This window comes from Pan paniscus, chromosome 15 (genome assembly GCF_029289425.2).
Source record: "Pan paniscus chromosome 15, NHGRI_mPanPan1-v2.0_pri, whole genome shotgun sequence".
NCBI lineage: Eukaryota > Metazoa > Chordata > Mammalia > Primates > Hominidae > Pan > Pan paniscus.
The window spans coordinates 103,337,828-103,354,834 of NC_073264.2; the positions used below are offsets into that span (position 1 = coordinate 103,337,828).

The following is a 17,007-nucleotide window of genomic DNA, read 5'->3' on the forward strand; positions in this document are numbered from 1 at the left end:
GACGGCGGTGCAGCAGAAGGCACACGGGCTGGAATTTCGATGGCCAGATTCTACCACTGGGTTCCTCTGGGTGGCTGATTCTATTTTCTTGTTTACAAAATGGGAGTGGCAGTTGTACTTACTGCGCAGGTTTGTAGCGAGGTTTCAAAAAACTGATCCATGGAGGTGCTTTGTAAACTGTAAAGTGATGTACTAATATTTACTGATGGAGACTGTTTGCTTTCATGGATGGACACCCAAGAAGGCATTTATTCTTAGCATTTTGGTCAGCAAAAGAATTATCGAGATTGCGCCACTGCAGTCCAGCTGGGTGACAGAGCGAGACTCCATCTCAAAAAAAAAAAAAAGGCATTATATATTTGCTTTTATATACATTTGGCTGTAGGTCTCTTGGTTTCTATCACTTCACTGTTCTTTCCCTCCATTTTCAGACTTGTTTCCTTTCTGTGACAGATATTCAGTGATAACCTTCTGTGTGCCAGGCCCTCTATTAGATGTTGGAGACAGGGAGGTAAATAACACAGATAAGTTCTTGTCCTTTTTGAAATGAAACACTGAAACTGTACAATTGATTACTGTTTGTTTTTCCTATGGGCATAAGTGACCCAAGCCTAACTGACTTCTTATGTTTCTGACATACATATATTTTAAACAAGTGTTAGGCTCTTTACATACTGTTAATGCCAACTGTTCAGATATGTTGGCTGTAACTATTGAATTGAAGATACTGTGAGAAACATGGATTGTGTGGGTCTTTCCATAAGGTAAACCTGGTTTTGTGGCCCCTTCAAGGGCAGCGGTGGGACTGTGGAATTGGCATCTGTGTGGTGCTGTGCAGCTGATGGTTACTTGAGCGTTAAACTGTTCGCCTACACATGAAGTGTGGGCAGTTGAAGGTGTTTGAAAATCACTGTGTGGTATTTTTGTCATTAGACCCACCCAGTTATTTCCCATTATGTTGAAGAAAATTTTGGTTACATAGTTGAGCTTTGTTCAAAAGGTGAATATCAGCTCTGATTGGCCAAGGTCTCTTTTCATCTTCAGTGCCTCCCCCCACAACACCCCCCTCCGGTTTCACCAGGGTGACAAGCAGATGTGGTCCAGCCCCAGGCCCTGGACTGTGGACTAATCAATCTCTAACAGGCACTAGCAGCCCCAAGCCTGACTAGGTTAAAAGTTCCACCAAGGGCCAGGCGTGGTGGCTCACATCTGTAATCCCAGCACTTTGGGAGGCCGAGGCAGGCGGATCACGAGGTCAGGAGATGGAGACCACCCTGGCTAACATGGCGAAACCCTGTCTCTATTAAAAATAAAAAAAATTAGCCAGGCGTGGTGGCGGGCGCCTGTAGTCCCAGCTACTCGGGAGGCTGAGGCAGGAGAATGGCGTGAACCCAGGAGGTGGATCTTGCAGTGAGCCGAGATCGTGCCACTGCACTCCAGCCTGGGGGACAGAACGAGACTCTGTCTCAAAAAAAAAAAAAAAAAAAAGTTCCACCAAGAAAACCTGCGGAACAGTCTTTGCGATGTGGTTTATTTTGGATCTCAGGTTTTAAGATAGGCCCCTAGTTGTTCCACTTCTTTTCTAGTAGGTGATCCTTTGTGGCCCTTGGAAGTAATTTCTTGGCCACTTTTGGTCCCTGTTTTGGTTGTCTGAGATGTGGTCAAGAGGAATGATAATAGCACTACAGTTGTTCTCTTCTCATTTTCAAAATGGCTTATGGCAACCTTTGATGCTACTCAGACTGCTCCAGCTAGTTTTGATTAATTCATTCAGGCTGTCAGTGACTCAGCAGCCTCCTGGCTTCTTTCTTGTTTTTAAAAGGAGCTGGACTTTCACAATATATGGAATATAGTTAACATATTGCAGCTAATAAGTGTGGCACATAATGATAGGCATCAGTGAAGGGGGCTGGAAGAATGTCACACATAGGCTGGGGGGGCTCAGGAGGACATGACATCTCTGCTTTTGTGAATATGAGGGTAGGGGACTTTTTTTGGGTGAAAGAAGGAATGGCAGGAAAGGCAAGGTGTCAGAAGCACAGGCAGCAGCCAAGGGTCTTTGGGGTAATGTATGTGGAGGGGCGGGGGTGATAAGGCCACATTGGGCAGCCTGTGAGTGCTAAGCTGTAGGCCCTGCAGAGCCGTGGCAGTGGTGGAGTGGGAGAGTGACCTAAGGCTTCCCGAAGATGTGTCTGGCAGAGTGTAGGGCGAATTGCATGTGATTGGAAATGGGTGGAAGGAGACTGGCACAGAGCTAGAGAGGCTGAGCTAAGCTGGGGAAACCCAGGCTGGATGAGGGCCCTGAAGCTGTCCTTTGGGCAGGGGTGCCAGGCAGGGGACCCAACAGAGCGCCAAGTATAAAGCTGGTTGGGGTGGGGCTTAAGGATGGGAGGAGTGGACTTAGGAGGTAGAGAGTGCTTTGGGTGTAGGCCAGGTAAGTTTCTGGTCTGCCTGCATTAGGCACTTGGTAGCTGTTAGCTATGCCAGTAAAAGGATCTTTTACTTTTCTGGCAAGACTCTGCAAGACCGGTTCTCTCTTAGGTGATTCTCAGGTGGGGATGGGGAGGGAAGATGTGAAATTTAGGGAAAATAAAACTACCTTTATTACCTACACTATTTCCACCTGATTCATTTAAAATTATGTCTAAGATTATAATTTGACACACATTTTTCAAAAGAGCTCTGAGATATTTTTCATACCACATCAGATGCTTCTGGGCACTGAGGAGTTTTATCAAGTAAAACTTTACCAGGCCCATGTGATGTGACATGGCTGTTGCCTGTGATGCCACAGGCTTCCCAAAGCCCTACTGAGGCCCACTAAGTTGGTGGGAACCAGGCTGCAAGCTTTTTGCCTTTGGTGGAATAGCCCCTCACAGGTTCAAGTCCTTCCTCCACATTTCTGTCCACTCAGCAGCATTCCTGAGGGAAGAGTGGGCAGGCAGGGCTATGGTGAAGGCATGAACTGGAACTGGAGGGTTTCTTTTGCAGACCCTTTGTGGTACTGGAAAGAAATTCCTCAAGGACCTATAGGCTCATTAGTGCCATGCTAAACTGACCCAGCTGACTCTGAATTTCAGTAGTATTGTTCCAGAAAAAAATTCCAGCCAGGCATGGTGACTTACATCTGTAATCCCAGCACTTTGGGAGGCTGAGATGTGAGGGTTCTTGGAGCCTAGGAGTTTGATACCAGCCTGGGCAACATGGCAAGACCCTGTCTCTACAGAAAATTAAAAAAAAAAATTAGTTGGGCATGGTGGCACGCATCTGTGTCCCAGCTACTTGAGAGGCTGAGGCAGGAGAATCAGTTGAGCCCAGGAAGTTGAGGCTGTAGTGAGCTGTATTTGCATCACTGTACTCCAGTCTGGGCAGCAGAGCGAGACCCTGTTTCAAAAAAAAAAAAAAAAAAAAAAAAAAAATTCCAGAGATCTTAAGGATGAAAAGTCTAAGGAAGGCCAGGTGTGATGGCTTATGCCTGTAATCCCACCACTTTGGGAGGCCAAGGCAGGCAGATCACTTGATGTCAGTTCGAGACCAGCCTGGTCAACATGGTTGAAACCCCGTCTCTACAAAAAATACAAAAATTAGCTGGGCGTGGTGGCACGTACCTGTAATCCCAGCTACTCGGGGGGCTGAGGCAGGAGAATCACTTGAACCCAGGAGGCGGAGGTCGCAGTGAGCCCAGATCGCACCACTGCACTCCAGCCTGGGTAATAGAGCGAGACCCTGTCTCAATAATAATAATAGTAATGAAGAAAAAGAAAAAGTCCAAGGAAAAGAGAAGTATTACATTTAAAAATGTTTACTTACTGATCGAGCCTTTGGTAACTAGTTGTTTCTTTAGTAGGAATTTTAAAACTATCACTTAAAAATTTTCTATTAAGTTGAGAACTTAATAAGTATGATGAGACTGTCAAATTATTTGTAATCAGTAACTCCTTATGCAAACTCATGAGCATAATGATAAAATTTAAACTTTCCATAGAAAAAATTAAGAAACAGTTGTGGTTTAATGTATTCTACAAATACTTAGCCTCTGTGCCAGGCTGGATACCTCTGCTGGGGCTGAAGACCAAATACCCGATTCTTAAAATGGATAAGAATGTTTAATAAATTGGTTCTTCTATAAATTCATGTTTATCTCTCAGAATCTGAGTGGAAAAAAACTTACGGTGAAGAACTTAGGTAATTGATAATTGGGATGCAAACCATTTTTTGAAATCTCAAAGTGTGTAGAATCTATCAGAAAGCTGAAAAAAACTAATTTTGTGGAACTATACAGTGGTAACTGTTTAATAAAGTTCTCCTTAAAAGAGTTTTTATTATAATTTTATTTTAATTGATTATAACAGACATAAAACAATTCTGAAATCATATAAGTGATTAAATATTGAATGTTGTGGAATGAATTAAGTACTTGAGAATTCAGATACAGGAGCAGCACAAAGAATGGTTGGGAAAATCCTTGCTGTGGGCGGTGGGACTTGAACTGACGGGCACGATTCCTGGGGAGGTGGGCAAAGGAGATTGTCCCTACCAAGAGGGTGACGTAAGCCAAGAAAGAGGGGCTGTCTGCTCTGGCCATTGCTCATGAGTTGTGTGGAGGGCCAGTGAAGGGTGGAGAGGCAAGATGGTGTAGAGCTGATAAGAGCACAGCCTCATGACCCTGAACTTCCTTCCAGGTCCCTCATCAATGTAATGTGGATACATTAGTACCAGCTTTGAGGGGTGACTAGGATTGGATTGGATGATGAGTGTAAAGTTCCTGGTGCAGGCCTGGCACATAGGAAGTGTTGATTAGGCCAGGCGCAGTGGCTCACGCCTGTAATCCCAGCACTTTGGGAGGCCAAGGCAGGTGGATCACCTGAGGTCAGGAGTTTGAGACCAGCCTGGCCAACATGGTGAAACCCTGTCTCTACTAAAAATACCAAAAACAAACAAACAAACAAAAACAAAAAACAAAAAAGTAGCCAGGCGTGGTGGCAGGCGCCTTTAATCCCAGCTACTCAGGAGGCCACGGCAAGAGAAACACTTGAACCCGGGAGGCAGAGGTTACAGTGAGCCAAGATCACACCATTGCACTCCAGCCTGGGTAACAAGAGGGAAATTCTGTCTCAAAAAAAAAAAAAAAGTGTTGACTAGACAGAAGGTGATATTGCTGTTGGGGAGGATGGGGCTGAACCCTGGAGGGCAGGGGTGCTAGGTACTTTTTCCTACATTGACTTGATAGAAATTAGGAGGCCACAGGCCAGGTGTGGTGGCTCACACCTGTAATCCCAGCACTTTGGGAGGCTGAGGCGGGCAGATCACTTGAGGTCAGGAGTTCGAGACCAGCATGGCCAACATGGTAAAACCCTGTCTCTACTGAAAATACAAAAATTAGCCGGGCATGTTGGTGCATGCCTGTAATCCCAGCTGCTGAGGAGGCTGAGGCACAAGAATTGCTTGAACCTGGAAAGTGGAGGTTACAGTGAGCTGAAGTCATGCCAGTGCACTGTAGCCTTGGCAACAGAGCGAGACTCTATCTCAAAAAAAAAAAAAAAAAAAAAAATTAGGAGACATTTTGATTAGAGATAAGATGTGGCTGGAATGAATGAATAATGGTAGCTACCCAAATACTTCTGTGTGCTCTGTGCTTTCTGTTATCTGCAGCCTTCACCATTGCCTTGCAGGGGAGGGGTGGGCCTTTGATCTCCTATTAGTGAGAGGAAACTTACACTTTGCCCAAGGCCACTTGGCTACCAAGAGGGAAGGCAGGATTTGAACTTAGGCTTGCCTGGTCTGGGCTCTTTCTCTCGCTACCAGACTGCCCCTGCCTGGGAAGCCATCTGCCAGGGGCTGATGACCCCATGGGGAAGAGGAATAGCTGGCTTGGGTGGTTACTCCTGCTCCTAAAAAGGTATGTGAGCTCAGAGTGCATGTTGGCAGACACCCCATCCCCCGCCCCCCAGAGGAGGAGGAAATAGGATGGTCACATATCAGTGGAAATTGAGTTAGAACTCAGTGATTAATGGAAAGAGGACAGGCGAGTGGGAGATGGTCGTGCTTGGACATGAAGGCAGGCACTGGGAGACCTGGCCTTTCTCTATCTGGGGTGGGGCTCCAAAAAGCTCTGGCCCAAGAGTGGAGTCCATAGATTTTTCAGAAATACAATTTTTTTTAATGGGCACATAACCTAGCAGTCACTTCTGACTTCTTGGTAATTCTTACTTGGTAAAGGTGACATGTTGCCTGGCTGGACTTCTGCTGTTCCCGTTTGGTCAGTGCCACTGGAAAGGGATTGGGGAGGGAGGAGTGACCTTAGGTGAGAGAGATTCTAAGTGTTCCTTGGGGTCAGCCAGGTCTACTTTTGTGTCTTCTAGACAGTGCCACTCACACTAGTGTTGACAGATCAACTTTAAAAAAATTTTAGTCTATGTGGATTGATACTTTTGTAAAATAAAAAGAATTAATAGGAAAAGAAACTGAAAAAGACATACAGAATATAAACTCTAACTTTTTATCATTACATTCAACAGATATAAAATTTGTCAGTTGCCATAAAAGTTTCTAAACTCTTATTCTCAATGTCTGTACTACAGGCAGTGCATTTGACTGCAGACTAATAAACTAGTCCTGGACTGGTACACTTCAAGAGCGGTGACCTAGGAAGAAAGTTTGTTAAGCAAATTAGTAGAATAAACAGGATATTTTTAGAATATTTACCTGAAATTTTTTTTTTTTTTTTTTTGAGACGGAGTTTCGCTCTGTCACCCATACTGGAGTGCAGTGGCATGATCTCGGCTCACTGCAAGCTCCGCCTCCCAGGTTCAAGCGATTCTCCTGTCTCAGCCTCCCGAGTAGCTGGGACTACAGGTGCCCACCACCACGCCCGGCTAATTTTTGTGTTTTAGTAGAGATGGGGTTTCATCATATTGGTCAGGCTGGTCTCAAACTCCTGACCTCAGGTGATCCACCCACCTCAGCCTCGCAAAGTGCTGGGATTACAGGCGTGAGCCACCGTGCCTTCTGGCCCATTTTACCTGATTTAAGAGTAAAAATAATCTCTTCTCATTTAAAATGCTTCCATCTTTTCAGTAAAGTTCCATATTGGGAGGCAGGGATGTAAAAATATACCAATAACTGAAGCCAATATAGTTGTGAGGGGTCCCTAAGTCTAACTCTAAACTGGTGGCAGTACTTGGAAAAATAGGTGCTTTTACTTCCTCTGTTGTTTCTGAGAAACATTACGTATTTTTTAATTTATATTAGGCTATTTTCTCTGTTAATTTCTGGCTAGATCAATATCTGTGTATTTCAGCGCATAATTTTAGGTATATTCTTTCAGGGGAAAGTTCCCTAAGTGGTTGTTGCTGTCATTTGTCTTGCTATGTCATCTAGCCTGAAGTGCAGTGGTGCAATCCTAGTTAACTGTCACCTTGAATTCCTGGGCTCAAGCAGTCTTCCCACCTCAGCCTCCTGAATAACTGGGACTACAGGCATGCACCACCACACCTAGCTGATTTTTTATTTTTCTTAAGCAAACTAAAAAAAAAAAAAAGTCTCAAGAGTTGAATATGCTGATACAGTAATTATGTATAACTTAATTGTTCGTATTTCAAATTGGATTTTTGTTCTCTAGCTGCCAGTTATATCTTATTTTATACTTGTAGGTTTTTTGTTTTTGTTTTTTTTTTTTGTGGATGTCTTCCTCGTTCTGAGATGAATGGCATGTGGTGTTCTCTCACGCCAGGATTCTCTTTCCCTGCCATCCGAGCCGCTCAGAAGCTGCCTTCCTCAGACAGCCTGTCCGTGGCCATCGTCCCAGGCCCCGCTGCTCACTCGCAGCACTCGGCTGAGCTGCCTTCAGCCCGCCTTGCTGCACAGCGGCCGCTCCCCTCCACTGGCCGCTTTTCTCCTCGCTCCAGTCAGGACTCCCTTTTGTTTTGTATCGTGCTTTGTATTACACTTTTCAAGGCTCTTTCATGTATATATTCTCTTATTTCATCCTCCAGACAATCCCATGAGGTTGGTAGAACAGAGATTCTCATCTCCGTTTTAACTGAGGTGAGGCTGGGAGAGTGTCCGCATGGCATGCACCCTCATTCCTTTGCCCTGGGGCTCCCAGAGCTACTTGTTACCGCTCAGGTCCAGACTTCTCCATGTGCAAGGTTTTGAGTTTGCTCAAAGACGCCTGTAATTTTGAGGTCCTCTTTTCTACTCATTATTTATATTTGTTATTGGAAAGTCCAACATTAGAATACTTGGTTCGATGTCACAGGCCTCTTTGGAAGAAAGAAATCTTCAGAACCTGAGGGGGCGGTCAGTAGAGAACTAGAGCCGGGAGCCCCAGAGGGCCACACAGCGTGAACTGGGTGTCGTGAGGGACAAGTTCTGCTTCAGGGTTAGTTGTCTCCACTGGAGATTTTCAGACAAGAGTGGGAGGGGGTGGGTTTCCCTTATTTCACCAATAAAAGCCCAGCATATTGGGATGCCACAGGACATTTCTCATGAAGAAAAGAATCCTTCTTGAAAGTGGGGAGGGCACATTGAAAAATCACTTTTCACCCAAGTGAGAAATCATTTGCTTTTGACTCTCTCTCCCCATCCCCTTAATGGTCAAACAGACCTGGGTTCCAAATCCAGCCCTGCCACTTACTTAGGTAGGTATGGTGACGTTGGTCAAGTTATTTAACTTCCCTAAACTTGTTTTCTCATCTGTAAAATGGGTAAAATATCGTCCACTTTGCAGCATTATTGTTAGGATTAAGGACAATGCATGTAAAGTCCTTTGATTATGGCCTCAATAAGTAATGTTCCCTGAAACCTAATCCAGAAGAGGGATTTTGACCCAGAAAGGGAGCCACCTGTATAGAGTGGGCTCCAGCAGTGGTTCTTAGACTTGAGCGGGCATCAGAATCACCTGGAAGCCTCTTTACGACTTGCTGGCCCTACTCCCATAGTTTCTGATTCATTTAGTCTGGGGTGAGGTTTGAGATTTTTGCATTTCTAAGTTCCCACATGCTGCTGCTGCTGCTTCTGGTTTGGGGACTACACTTTGAGAACCACTGGGCTGCAGGTAACTGGCCAGTGGGCATGTAGGTGCTGTAGATACATTTGAAAGCCAAGCTTTTTATGTGGTTACTCTGTTAGACACTGCTTGAAATGCATTTTGAAAATACTGAATTTAATATCTCAAGGATATTTCCTGCTGAAGTCCAGGAGTCTTTGTTACATATATTTGAAGGAGAATAAGTTGTGAAAGTAACAGTTGTAAACATATTATAGATAGTCTAATAATATCTAATTGGCTAAGGTATGTGAAAGTGCTTTTATAAAATGTTAGATGAATGTTAAGTCACAACTGAAAAAACATTTTAAATCACTTTGTTTTTAAGATGAAACATCATAATGGAGTATAAAGTAGCATAACTTAGATTTCTCATCTCAATGTGCTGTTTACTGTATGTATTTTTCTCTTTCTCCTCCAGGCTGCTGACTTGAGTAAACCAATAGATAAAAGGATATACAAAGGAACACAGCCTACTTGTCATGACTTCAACCACCTAACAGCCACAGCAGAAAGTGTCTCTCTCCTAGTGGGCTTTTCCGCAGGCCAAGTCCAGCTTATAGACCCAATCAAAAAAGAAACTAGCAAACTTTTTAATGAGGAAGTAAGTAGCACCCTGTCTTAGCTGTTAAGAATCCCTTTAAGAGTTGATACATTCTTACCGAGGGTAGTCGGCCTTATTTTGCACTTCAAGCTAAGCCCATTTTTTATTCACCCAGCCCTCCTACCTAGTATGCCCAAGTTTAAATGTGGTGGATTAATTTGTTGACCTTACCTGTTCTTCCTTGGGGTGACTGTTTTGTGCATTTTTATGGAGCATGCTCAGGTGTCTATAACAGGTGTTTTAAAACTCTTCTATAATGGAGATAGGGACAGTACTGTAACTCGGTATTTATAATTTAAGTAAGAAAATGTGGAATTCCAAAGTTGGTTCACATCACCAGAACATTTCATGCAGATCAAAGAACTTGATGACATTTCCCTAGGCTGCTTAAATTGTAGCCAAAGCTTTTGTATGTATGTTTGACAGTCATTTGGCTAAGGAGTACTTCACTTGCTCTTGAAAATAGTTACTGTAAACTCGTCTTTGACATAGTTGGAAATCCTGGCACTTAAAGTTTGGTCACATGACATAGCTTTTGCCAGTGTTGTAGTATGTACTGGGGTTTCTAGTATCTTCAATTTCATTCTGGAAAGAGCCTGAGATATCTGAGCTGTCTGTTCAGGAACATGTCAGGACTGTTAAATGTGGCATATAGAAATTGCCAAGTAGATTATATTTTTTAAAGCTGTTGGAGCATCTTTCAGCCTCAAGTATTGCTATTTCATATTTAATATTCTTCCTCGTCTGTTTCAGTATGACTTTTCTACCAAGTGGAAAAGATAAGGTAGGCTTGCTGAGTTAGAAGCCCTGGGTTCCAATCTCTACTTGGGACCTTGCCCCTGAGGCGCAAGGGTCAGGCTATGTGGGACCCCCTCCCCCCCTCCCTTTTGCATTGTTGCATGGTTTTAACATCATTAACTTGGAACAAAAACACATTATAGAGTATGGTTTTTAAGAAATAATTTTGTTTGGGGAAGAAAATTCAAATTGACAAATGGCAGTTAAAATTTGGATTCTTTTGCAGTCATGGTACTTGCTATTCATGCAAATCAGTATCCACCCAGGGTGCTCCTGTTTGACATTGCCAGTGGATTTGATAAGATCTTATGAACCATGCCATCTCTTCTAGTTTCCTCTGAGTTGACTGGAAACAAAACTTGCCATCTGGACTGACAGATTGTAGAGGAAAAGTACTTAATCCCATTTTCCATTAAAAAAAAGTTAAGCAGAAAATATTTTATTTACCTAGATGTTTTTTTAGTATCATCTGCAGAAGTGATTTCTAAGTAGCTGGATGATTATTTTTTTGGTGCTGGGTTTGGGGAGCAGCGCACAAAATTGGCCTCCTCTGCACTGTTAGCAGAAATTGTGAATTTGGAATCATTGTGGGTTTTTATTGTTTAGGTAGGGGAGAGTGTGATTGAGGGGGCAGGGATTGGAGCCATGTAAGGGCTGTTAGTAAACAAGACCCGGAGGCAGCCCTGGCCGAGGATGGTACAGAATGCCGCTTAGAGAACAAGAAAGTTTTGTGTGTCGTGGCAGGGGGAGGGCAGGGAGTTGGAGACCACACGTCCCCAGAATCTCAGGGCTCTGGGAGCACTCAGGCTGCATTGGCCAGAACTATCCCTGCCCTGGTGACTGGGAGTTGCAGGCTGGAAGGCAGCTCCTCATTCTTCATGATTTAAGCATGAGTTATCTCATACTCATTTTACATTTTATTTGAGAAATTGCTATTAAGAATGCTAGGACTGTGTGTGGTTTAATGCCAGCTTCGCATTTACAGCTTGAGGCTGAAATTGATTGCCCTTCATAGTAAGGAAATCCTCTGGCCATGTGGATACATTTTTATCAGATTTTGGTCAGAATGTCTAAGAGCAAGGGTCACCGGATGTTTGTTCCTTAGAGAGTGCCAGGAATGGTGGTGAAGTAGTCATCGTGTCGTGCTTTGCTGTGGTGTGACATTTACAGGTTTCAAGGCACTTTTACCTATGGCCTCTACAGGGAGGGTGGGGAGTTGTTCCCATTTTACAGATGAGGAAATAGTCAGAGAGCACATAAGTGAATTGTCCAGATCAGGTAGCAAGTTGATGATAGAGTTGGAACCAGAAATTAATTCCAGAAACTCATTGGTTACAGGCCCCACCATGCATGGTTGCCAGATGAGCTCTTGCCCTTCCGGGAGCTCACAGTTTAGTAAGAATGGACAGAGAGTACTGAGCATGTGTCAGCATAGCGATATGAACAAAATACCAAGGGCTAGCTGCCGCAGGAATTCTTTAGTATGCATTTTAAAGTTTTTTAAAATGTTAAGTTCACTGGGGGAGTTCCAAGAAATGCTTTCAGAAAGTGAAGTTTGATGTGGGTCTTAAAGGGTACATAGTCATTAGAGGAGGGTAAGGAAGGCCTTCAAAGCTGGAGGAACAACTAGGCATGTGAAAGAACATCCAGTAACAGCTTGGCCACATCACAGTGTGGGACTTGGAGTGTCAGAGTTCGAAGCTGGAAAGATAAATTGGAACCAGCTTGTCTTATAAAAGCCCTTTCATGTCACGTGAAGCAATTTGGAACTGACACTGGAAGATGTGGGGGAACCTTTGGCCTTTTAATCAAGGGAGTGACAGGATCAAATGTGTTTTTTTAGAACTCTTGTCAGCACTTGTGGAAGGTGGATTGGAATGAAGAAAGACAGAATGAAGGTAGCAAGACCAGTGAGGAGGCTCTAGTAACTGTCCAGGTGAGAGCTGAGGGCTTGAACTAGAGTTGCAGCCATTGTTTCATTCATTCAGGACCTTGACTACCTACCACATGCCCAGCACTGGGTCTGCAGCAGTGGGCAAAACCTGCCCTCCTGTGACCCCTCTCAGGAGGGAAGAGAGGTATAATAGCACCACCCCCGAAACACTGGTGACCACAGATGGTGACACTTTGTGATGTAAGAGGCAAGAGAGCAGGCCCAAGAAAGGGAGAGAATCACAGAGGTCTACTTTGTTTGTTTGTTTGTTTATTTATTTATTTATTTATTTATTTATTTATGAGACAGAGTCTTACTCTGTCACCCAGGCTGGAGTGCAGTGGCGCAATCTTGGCTCACTGCAACCTTCACCTCCCAGGTTCAAGCTATTCTTGTGCCTCACCCACCCAAGTAGCTGGGATTACAGGCCACCTGACTAATTTTTGTATTTTTAGTAGAGACGGGATTTCACCATGTTGGCCAGGCTAGTCTGGAACTCCTGGCTTCAAGTGATCCACCCACCTCAGCTTCCCAAAGTGCTGGAATTACAGGCGTGAGCCACCACGCCTGGCCAACACAGAGGTCTACTTTAAACTGGGAGGCAGAGGACATCTCTCGGAGGAAGTGCTATGTTTTAAGCTGTGCCTCATGTGAGAAGAAGGCCAACCAGGTAAGGAACTGGAGATGGAGCTTTCCTGCAAAAGGAATAGCACATGAGGGCCGTTGAGCCCAAGGAAACTGAAAGAAGGACGGTTTACCTGGGGAAGGTGGCATGAAGTAAGGGCATGAGATTGGAGGGCCACATCACCTACGGCCTGATCCGGATTTGTTTCTTAGCCTGAAGTACGGGATTCCTTAGAAGGGAGCAGGTGCACAAGGCAGGCAGATTGGTGTTTTTGAAAGGTACCCTGGCTGCTTTTTGGAGACTGAATTGGAAAGGTGTATTAATAAATCAGGTTTCTGGATGTCTCTTGCTGTGTTGGGTGAGACTGGGAAAGAAGCAGTTGTCAGGGAATGGAGGGGGAAGATCAGAGGTTCTGGTCTGTACTTGCTAAGTTTGAGAGACCTGTAGATAGTGGGATGTATGGATCTGGAGCACAAAACTAGGGGTCACAATTTGGCAGTTGTCAGCATAGAAATAATAATCACATCCTTGAGATTAGATGAAAGGTTCTTTGGAGAGATGATGGTGAGAACAAAGAAGGCCTGGGTCTGAGGCCTGATTATACTCCAAGATTCTGGCCATCTCAGCTACTGCTTTCAAAGGGGCACTTAACATTAATTACCACGACATTTACAACTTCACAGCCCAGAATGCTGAGGGCTCGGACACCAGCTCTGCCACCTTCTGCTTACAGGATGATGTGGGTCTTACCTCTCCTCGGTTGGAAAATGGGTGGGAACAGCACCCACCTGAGAGGTTTGTGATGAGGCTCAGATGAGTGAGTTCAGGCAGGGTGTTTGTGAAGGGCCTGAAGAGCGAGCCTTGGTGAATGCTCAGCAATGTGGAGGTAGAGAGAAACTCAGGCTTCCTTTCCTGGGAGGGGTGGTGTTGGACGGAAAGGGTTCCGTGGTGGGTGAGATACCAACCGTTTTGAAATACAAATAATTAATTTTTTAGGACAAGCAGGTAGGAGCATGGCAGCCCAGGCAGAGAGTCAACATGTGTGAGGCTGAGGGTTGGCCCGCTGGTCACAATTACAGCAATGTGGCCTTTCAGTGTTCCTCACCAGAACACCTCTCAGACCCACCTGTTACCACACGTGCACACACCTTCACACACCGAATCCCCAGCATCAGTTACTCTGGCCTTTGCCTCCTTTCTGGTGCCTGGTACATGAAAATATAATAAATGTTGGGATGGAAAGATGAGTGAAATGGAATTATAAATTTCAGAAATCCACCTGAGATAAACATAGATGAAAAATTCCCATCTGGGAACAAGTATATTTTAAAAGATGATTTTCCCCCTGTCAATTAAAAATTGTGTGCATTTAAAATGCTTGTTGATAGAAAAATTGGAAAATAGAGAGGTACAAAGAAGGTAGGAAAGCATCACCTCTAAACCGTGACGCTCACTGTTGACTTTCACAGTCGGTGATTGTTTTCAATGAGGGGACACCATAGGGCTCACACCTTCCATTGGGGGTGAAGGCAAACTTCACCAAACTTCACCTCCAAGTCTGGCCCTGATCAGGTCAGCCCAGTGAGCATGGGCAGGCCCTGCCCTCTTCCCGCTCCCTGGGACTGTCCCCAGTCACACTGGAGGTCCTTGCTGGTGCATCTGTTCAAGACCCAAAGAAAGTCGAATGCCCAGTCCTTTCTAGCCCCTCTCAGGAAATCATCCCCAGCTCCCTGGAGTCTCTGCTTTCCCCAGTCTTCCAGAGTAGATTTTGGGTTTCTATTTGTAGCGTTCTGTACATATGATGCCCTTGAAAATGTCTAATGGGCCATTATTGAAAGTATCTTGGCGCACGGTTCATCTGACAAGCTCCCAGATCGTGGAGCGTGTCCTCATCATCAGAGCTGCCCACAGAGGAGAGTCACCCGGTCACATTCAGCTCACTGTGGTGAAGCACCCCACAGGGGCGAGGAGTTTACTTTTTAAATTTGTGTGTGTGTGTGTGTGTGTGTGTGTGTGTGTGTGTGTGTGTGTTTCACTCTGCCCTGTTCTGAAGTTTGCTTTTTATAACTAATGGTTATATATTTGGGGAGGAAGAGTTACAAAGGGACAGTTCCTATATGGTAATGAATGCAACCTTGTTGTCTGTGTAAAAATCCTGATTTTGGAGTATATTCACAGAATAGTAACTTTGAAGGATTTTCAAGTATGTGTTAATTGTTGGCTGAAATATAAAATGTTAAAGAACTTGGCATTTGGCTTCTTTCGTTACTGACACGATACCCTCTGCTGTTGCCCTTCTCCTCTTGCAGGCTGTGAGGCTGAGGCAGACACACTGGGTAGGTCCCACGTCTCCTTGTGGCATTTAGATCCAGTCTTACTGAAGGGCATGCTGAAGAGGAGATGGCCCTGACTCCTGGGGTATGGAGGGACACTGCTGCCAGCCCAGGCTGCGTGGCACATCCTGCCAGCTGCAGGTGCCTCCCAAGCATGGGGTAAAGCTTAGCAGTGTTCTGTCTATTCTGATACAAAGGAATGGTCTGCACATTTTGTTAGTTTTGTTTCTGTTGATTTTCTAATCGAAGGAAGGAAATGAGCCCGTAATGATCTACTCCTTAAAGCTTGAACACAGATAAAACGACATCCAATCCCCTCTTAATGTGGCTTTGAAATACCCTTTCCTAATACTTCCTGAGCCCTCTTCAGATGCCTTTACATCATCAGAGCCTTTAGTTGCCATTTTTGCTTGTGGTTGCATTATGGCTTTTCAAGCAGCTGCTGTGGTTTTTGAATTGTTTCAGTATTTTTGTTATAAATTAATATCTGCATTTTGAAATGCAGATCCACTCACCCCCAAACTAATTTTTGATTTTTGCTTATCATATTGATAGTAATGAAAAAAAAGAAAAAGAAAATGAAGTGCCTTAGAAAGCGTCAGTGTGAATTGCTTTCACAAAATGACACTTTGATGTGGTTATAGACTTATTTTTATTCTTGTTTCATTTTAACTAGTCTAGTGTATTTTGAAAATCTTGTCTGTTGATGGCATTTGGGATGGTAGTGTTTTCGTTGTTCGTGTGATTTTTCTTTGTATTCATATCTTAAGTGGCACGGTCTGTTTGGCCTGCAGAGCTGGAACTATGGGGAGGGCCGCGCTGAGCGTTGAGTGGAGACATGGAGCCTGCATCCCCACAGAGCACTGGCCCAGAGCAGGTGTCTTGACGTACATAGAAATGTGTCTGTATTTCGTTTTGCTTTTAAGGTTTATTTGCGTTTTGGGTTTTTTGTGTTTTTATGAACATGTTTGTTAAGAATGGGCCTTGGAGCATTTTGGAGTTGGACACTGATGGAGAGCCCTGTGGCCAGGCCAGCTGCTCTGCCAGCACCTCTGTTACTTCCCCTGCCTTCCCTCCGCCTCCTCGCTGAGCACCTGCCCTGCCCATCTCTCAGCGTACCCCTGCCCTGGAGGGGCTGCGACTGGGACTGGGGCTCTCCTCCACTGCTTCCCACCAGAGCCTTCCTGCCTCTGCCTGTCTCTGTTCCCCAGCGCCTCCCTTCTGGCCCAGGGAGCAGGTCTCTTCCCTGTCCCTCTCTCCTGGAGCTCACCTTCCTCCACCAGGCACCTGCCCTGCACCCTCCTCCCCTACGGTGTCCCTTTGCTCTCAGCGCCTTCTCTGCCCCCACCCTGCTTCCCTGTGCTCTCTCCTAAGGACCACCCCCTCCCTGTGCACTCAATCCCTCTAGGGCTCAGCTTCCTCAAGTCTCAGAGGCCTGTCCTCTGAGGCTCTGGCCTCCTGTGGCAGCTCCTTCCTCTTCTGCCTGCTCTCCTCATGGCACTTCTGGGTTGTTTGCTTGGATATTCCTTCTGCTTTCCTTGTTTTTGTCCTGTGCCCTGTATGGAGGTTTTTTTTTTTTTTTTTTTTTTTTTTTTTGAGACGGAGTCTCGCTCTGTCGCCCAGGCTGGAGTGCAGTGGTGCGATCTCGGCTCACTGCAAACCTCT

At 44.9% G+C, this 17,007-nt stretch overlaps 1 protein-coding gene across 28 annotated transcripts in view; it reads left to right on the forward strand.

Annotated features, from left to right (window-relative positions):
* Positions 1 to 17,007, forward strand: part of WDR20 (WD repeat domain 20) — an 83,877-nt gene that overhangs the window by 45,700 nt on the left and 21,170 nt on the right. For 7 of the 28 annotated variants that reach the window (XM_034938176.3, XM_003807032.4, XM_024925556.4 and 4 more), the window contains exon 2: positions 9,471 to 9,653. The exons of 7 other annotated variants lie outside the window; for them this stretch is intronic. In XM_034938176.3, coding sequence (XP_034794067.1) covers positions 9,471 to 9,653 — 183 coding nt within the window. Of the gene's footprint in view, positions 1 to 7,994; positions 8,047 to 9,470; positions 9,654 to 12,294; positions 12,388 to 15,318; positions 16,946 to 17,007 lie in introns of those variants that run through there. 14 more of the 28 variants (XM_024925570.4, XM_063596395.1, XM_014347697.5 and 11 more) reach the window with 7 other exon arrangements.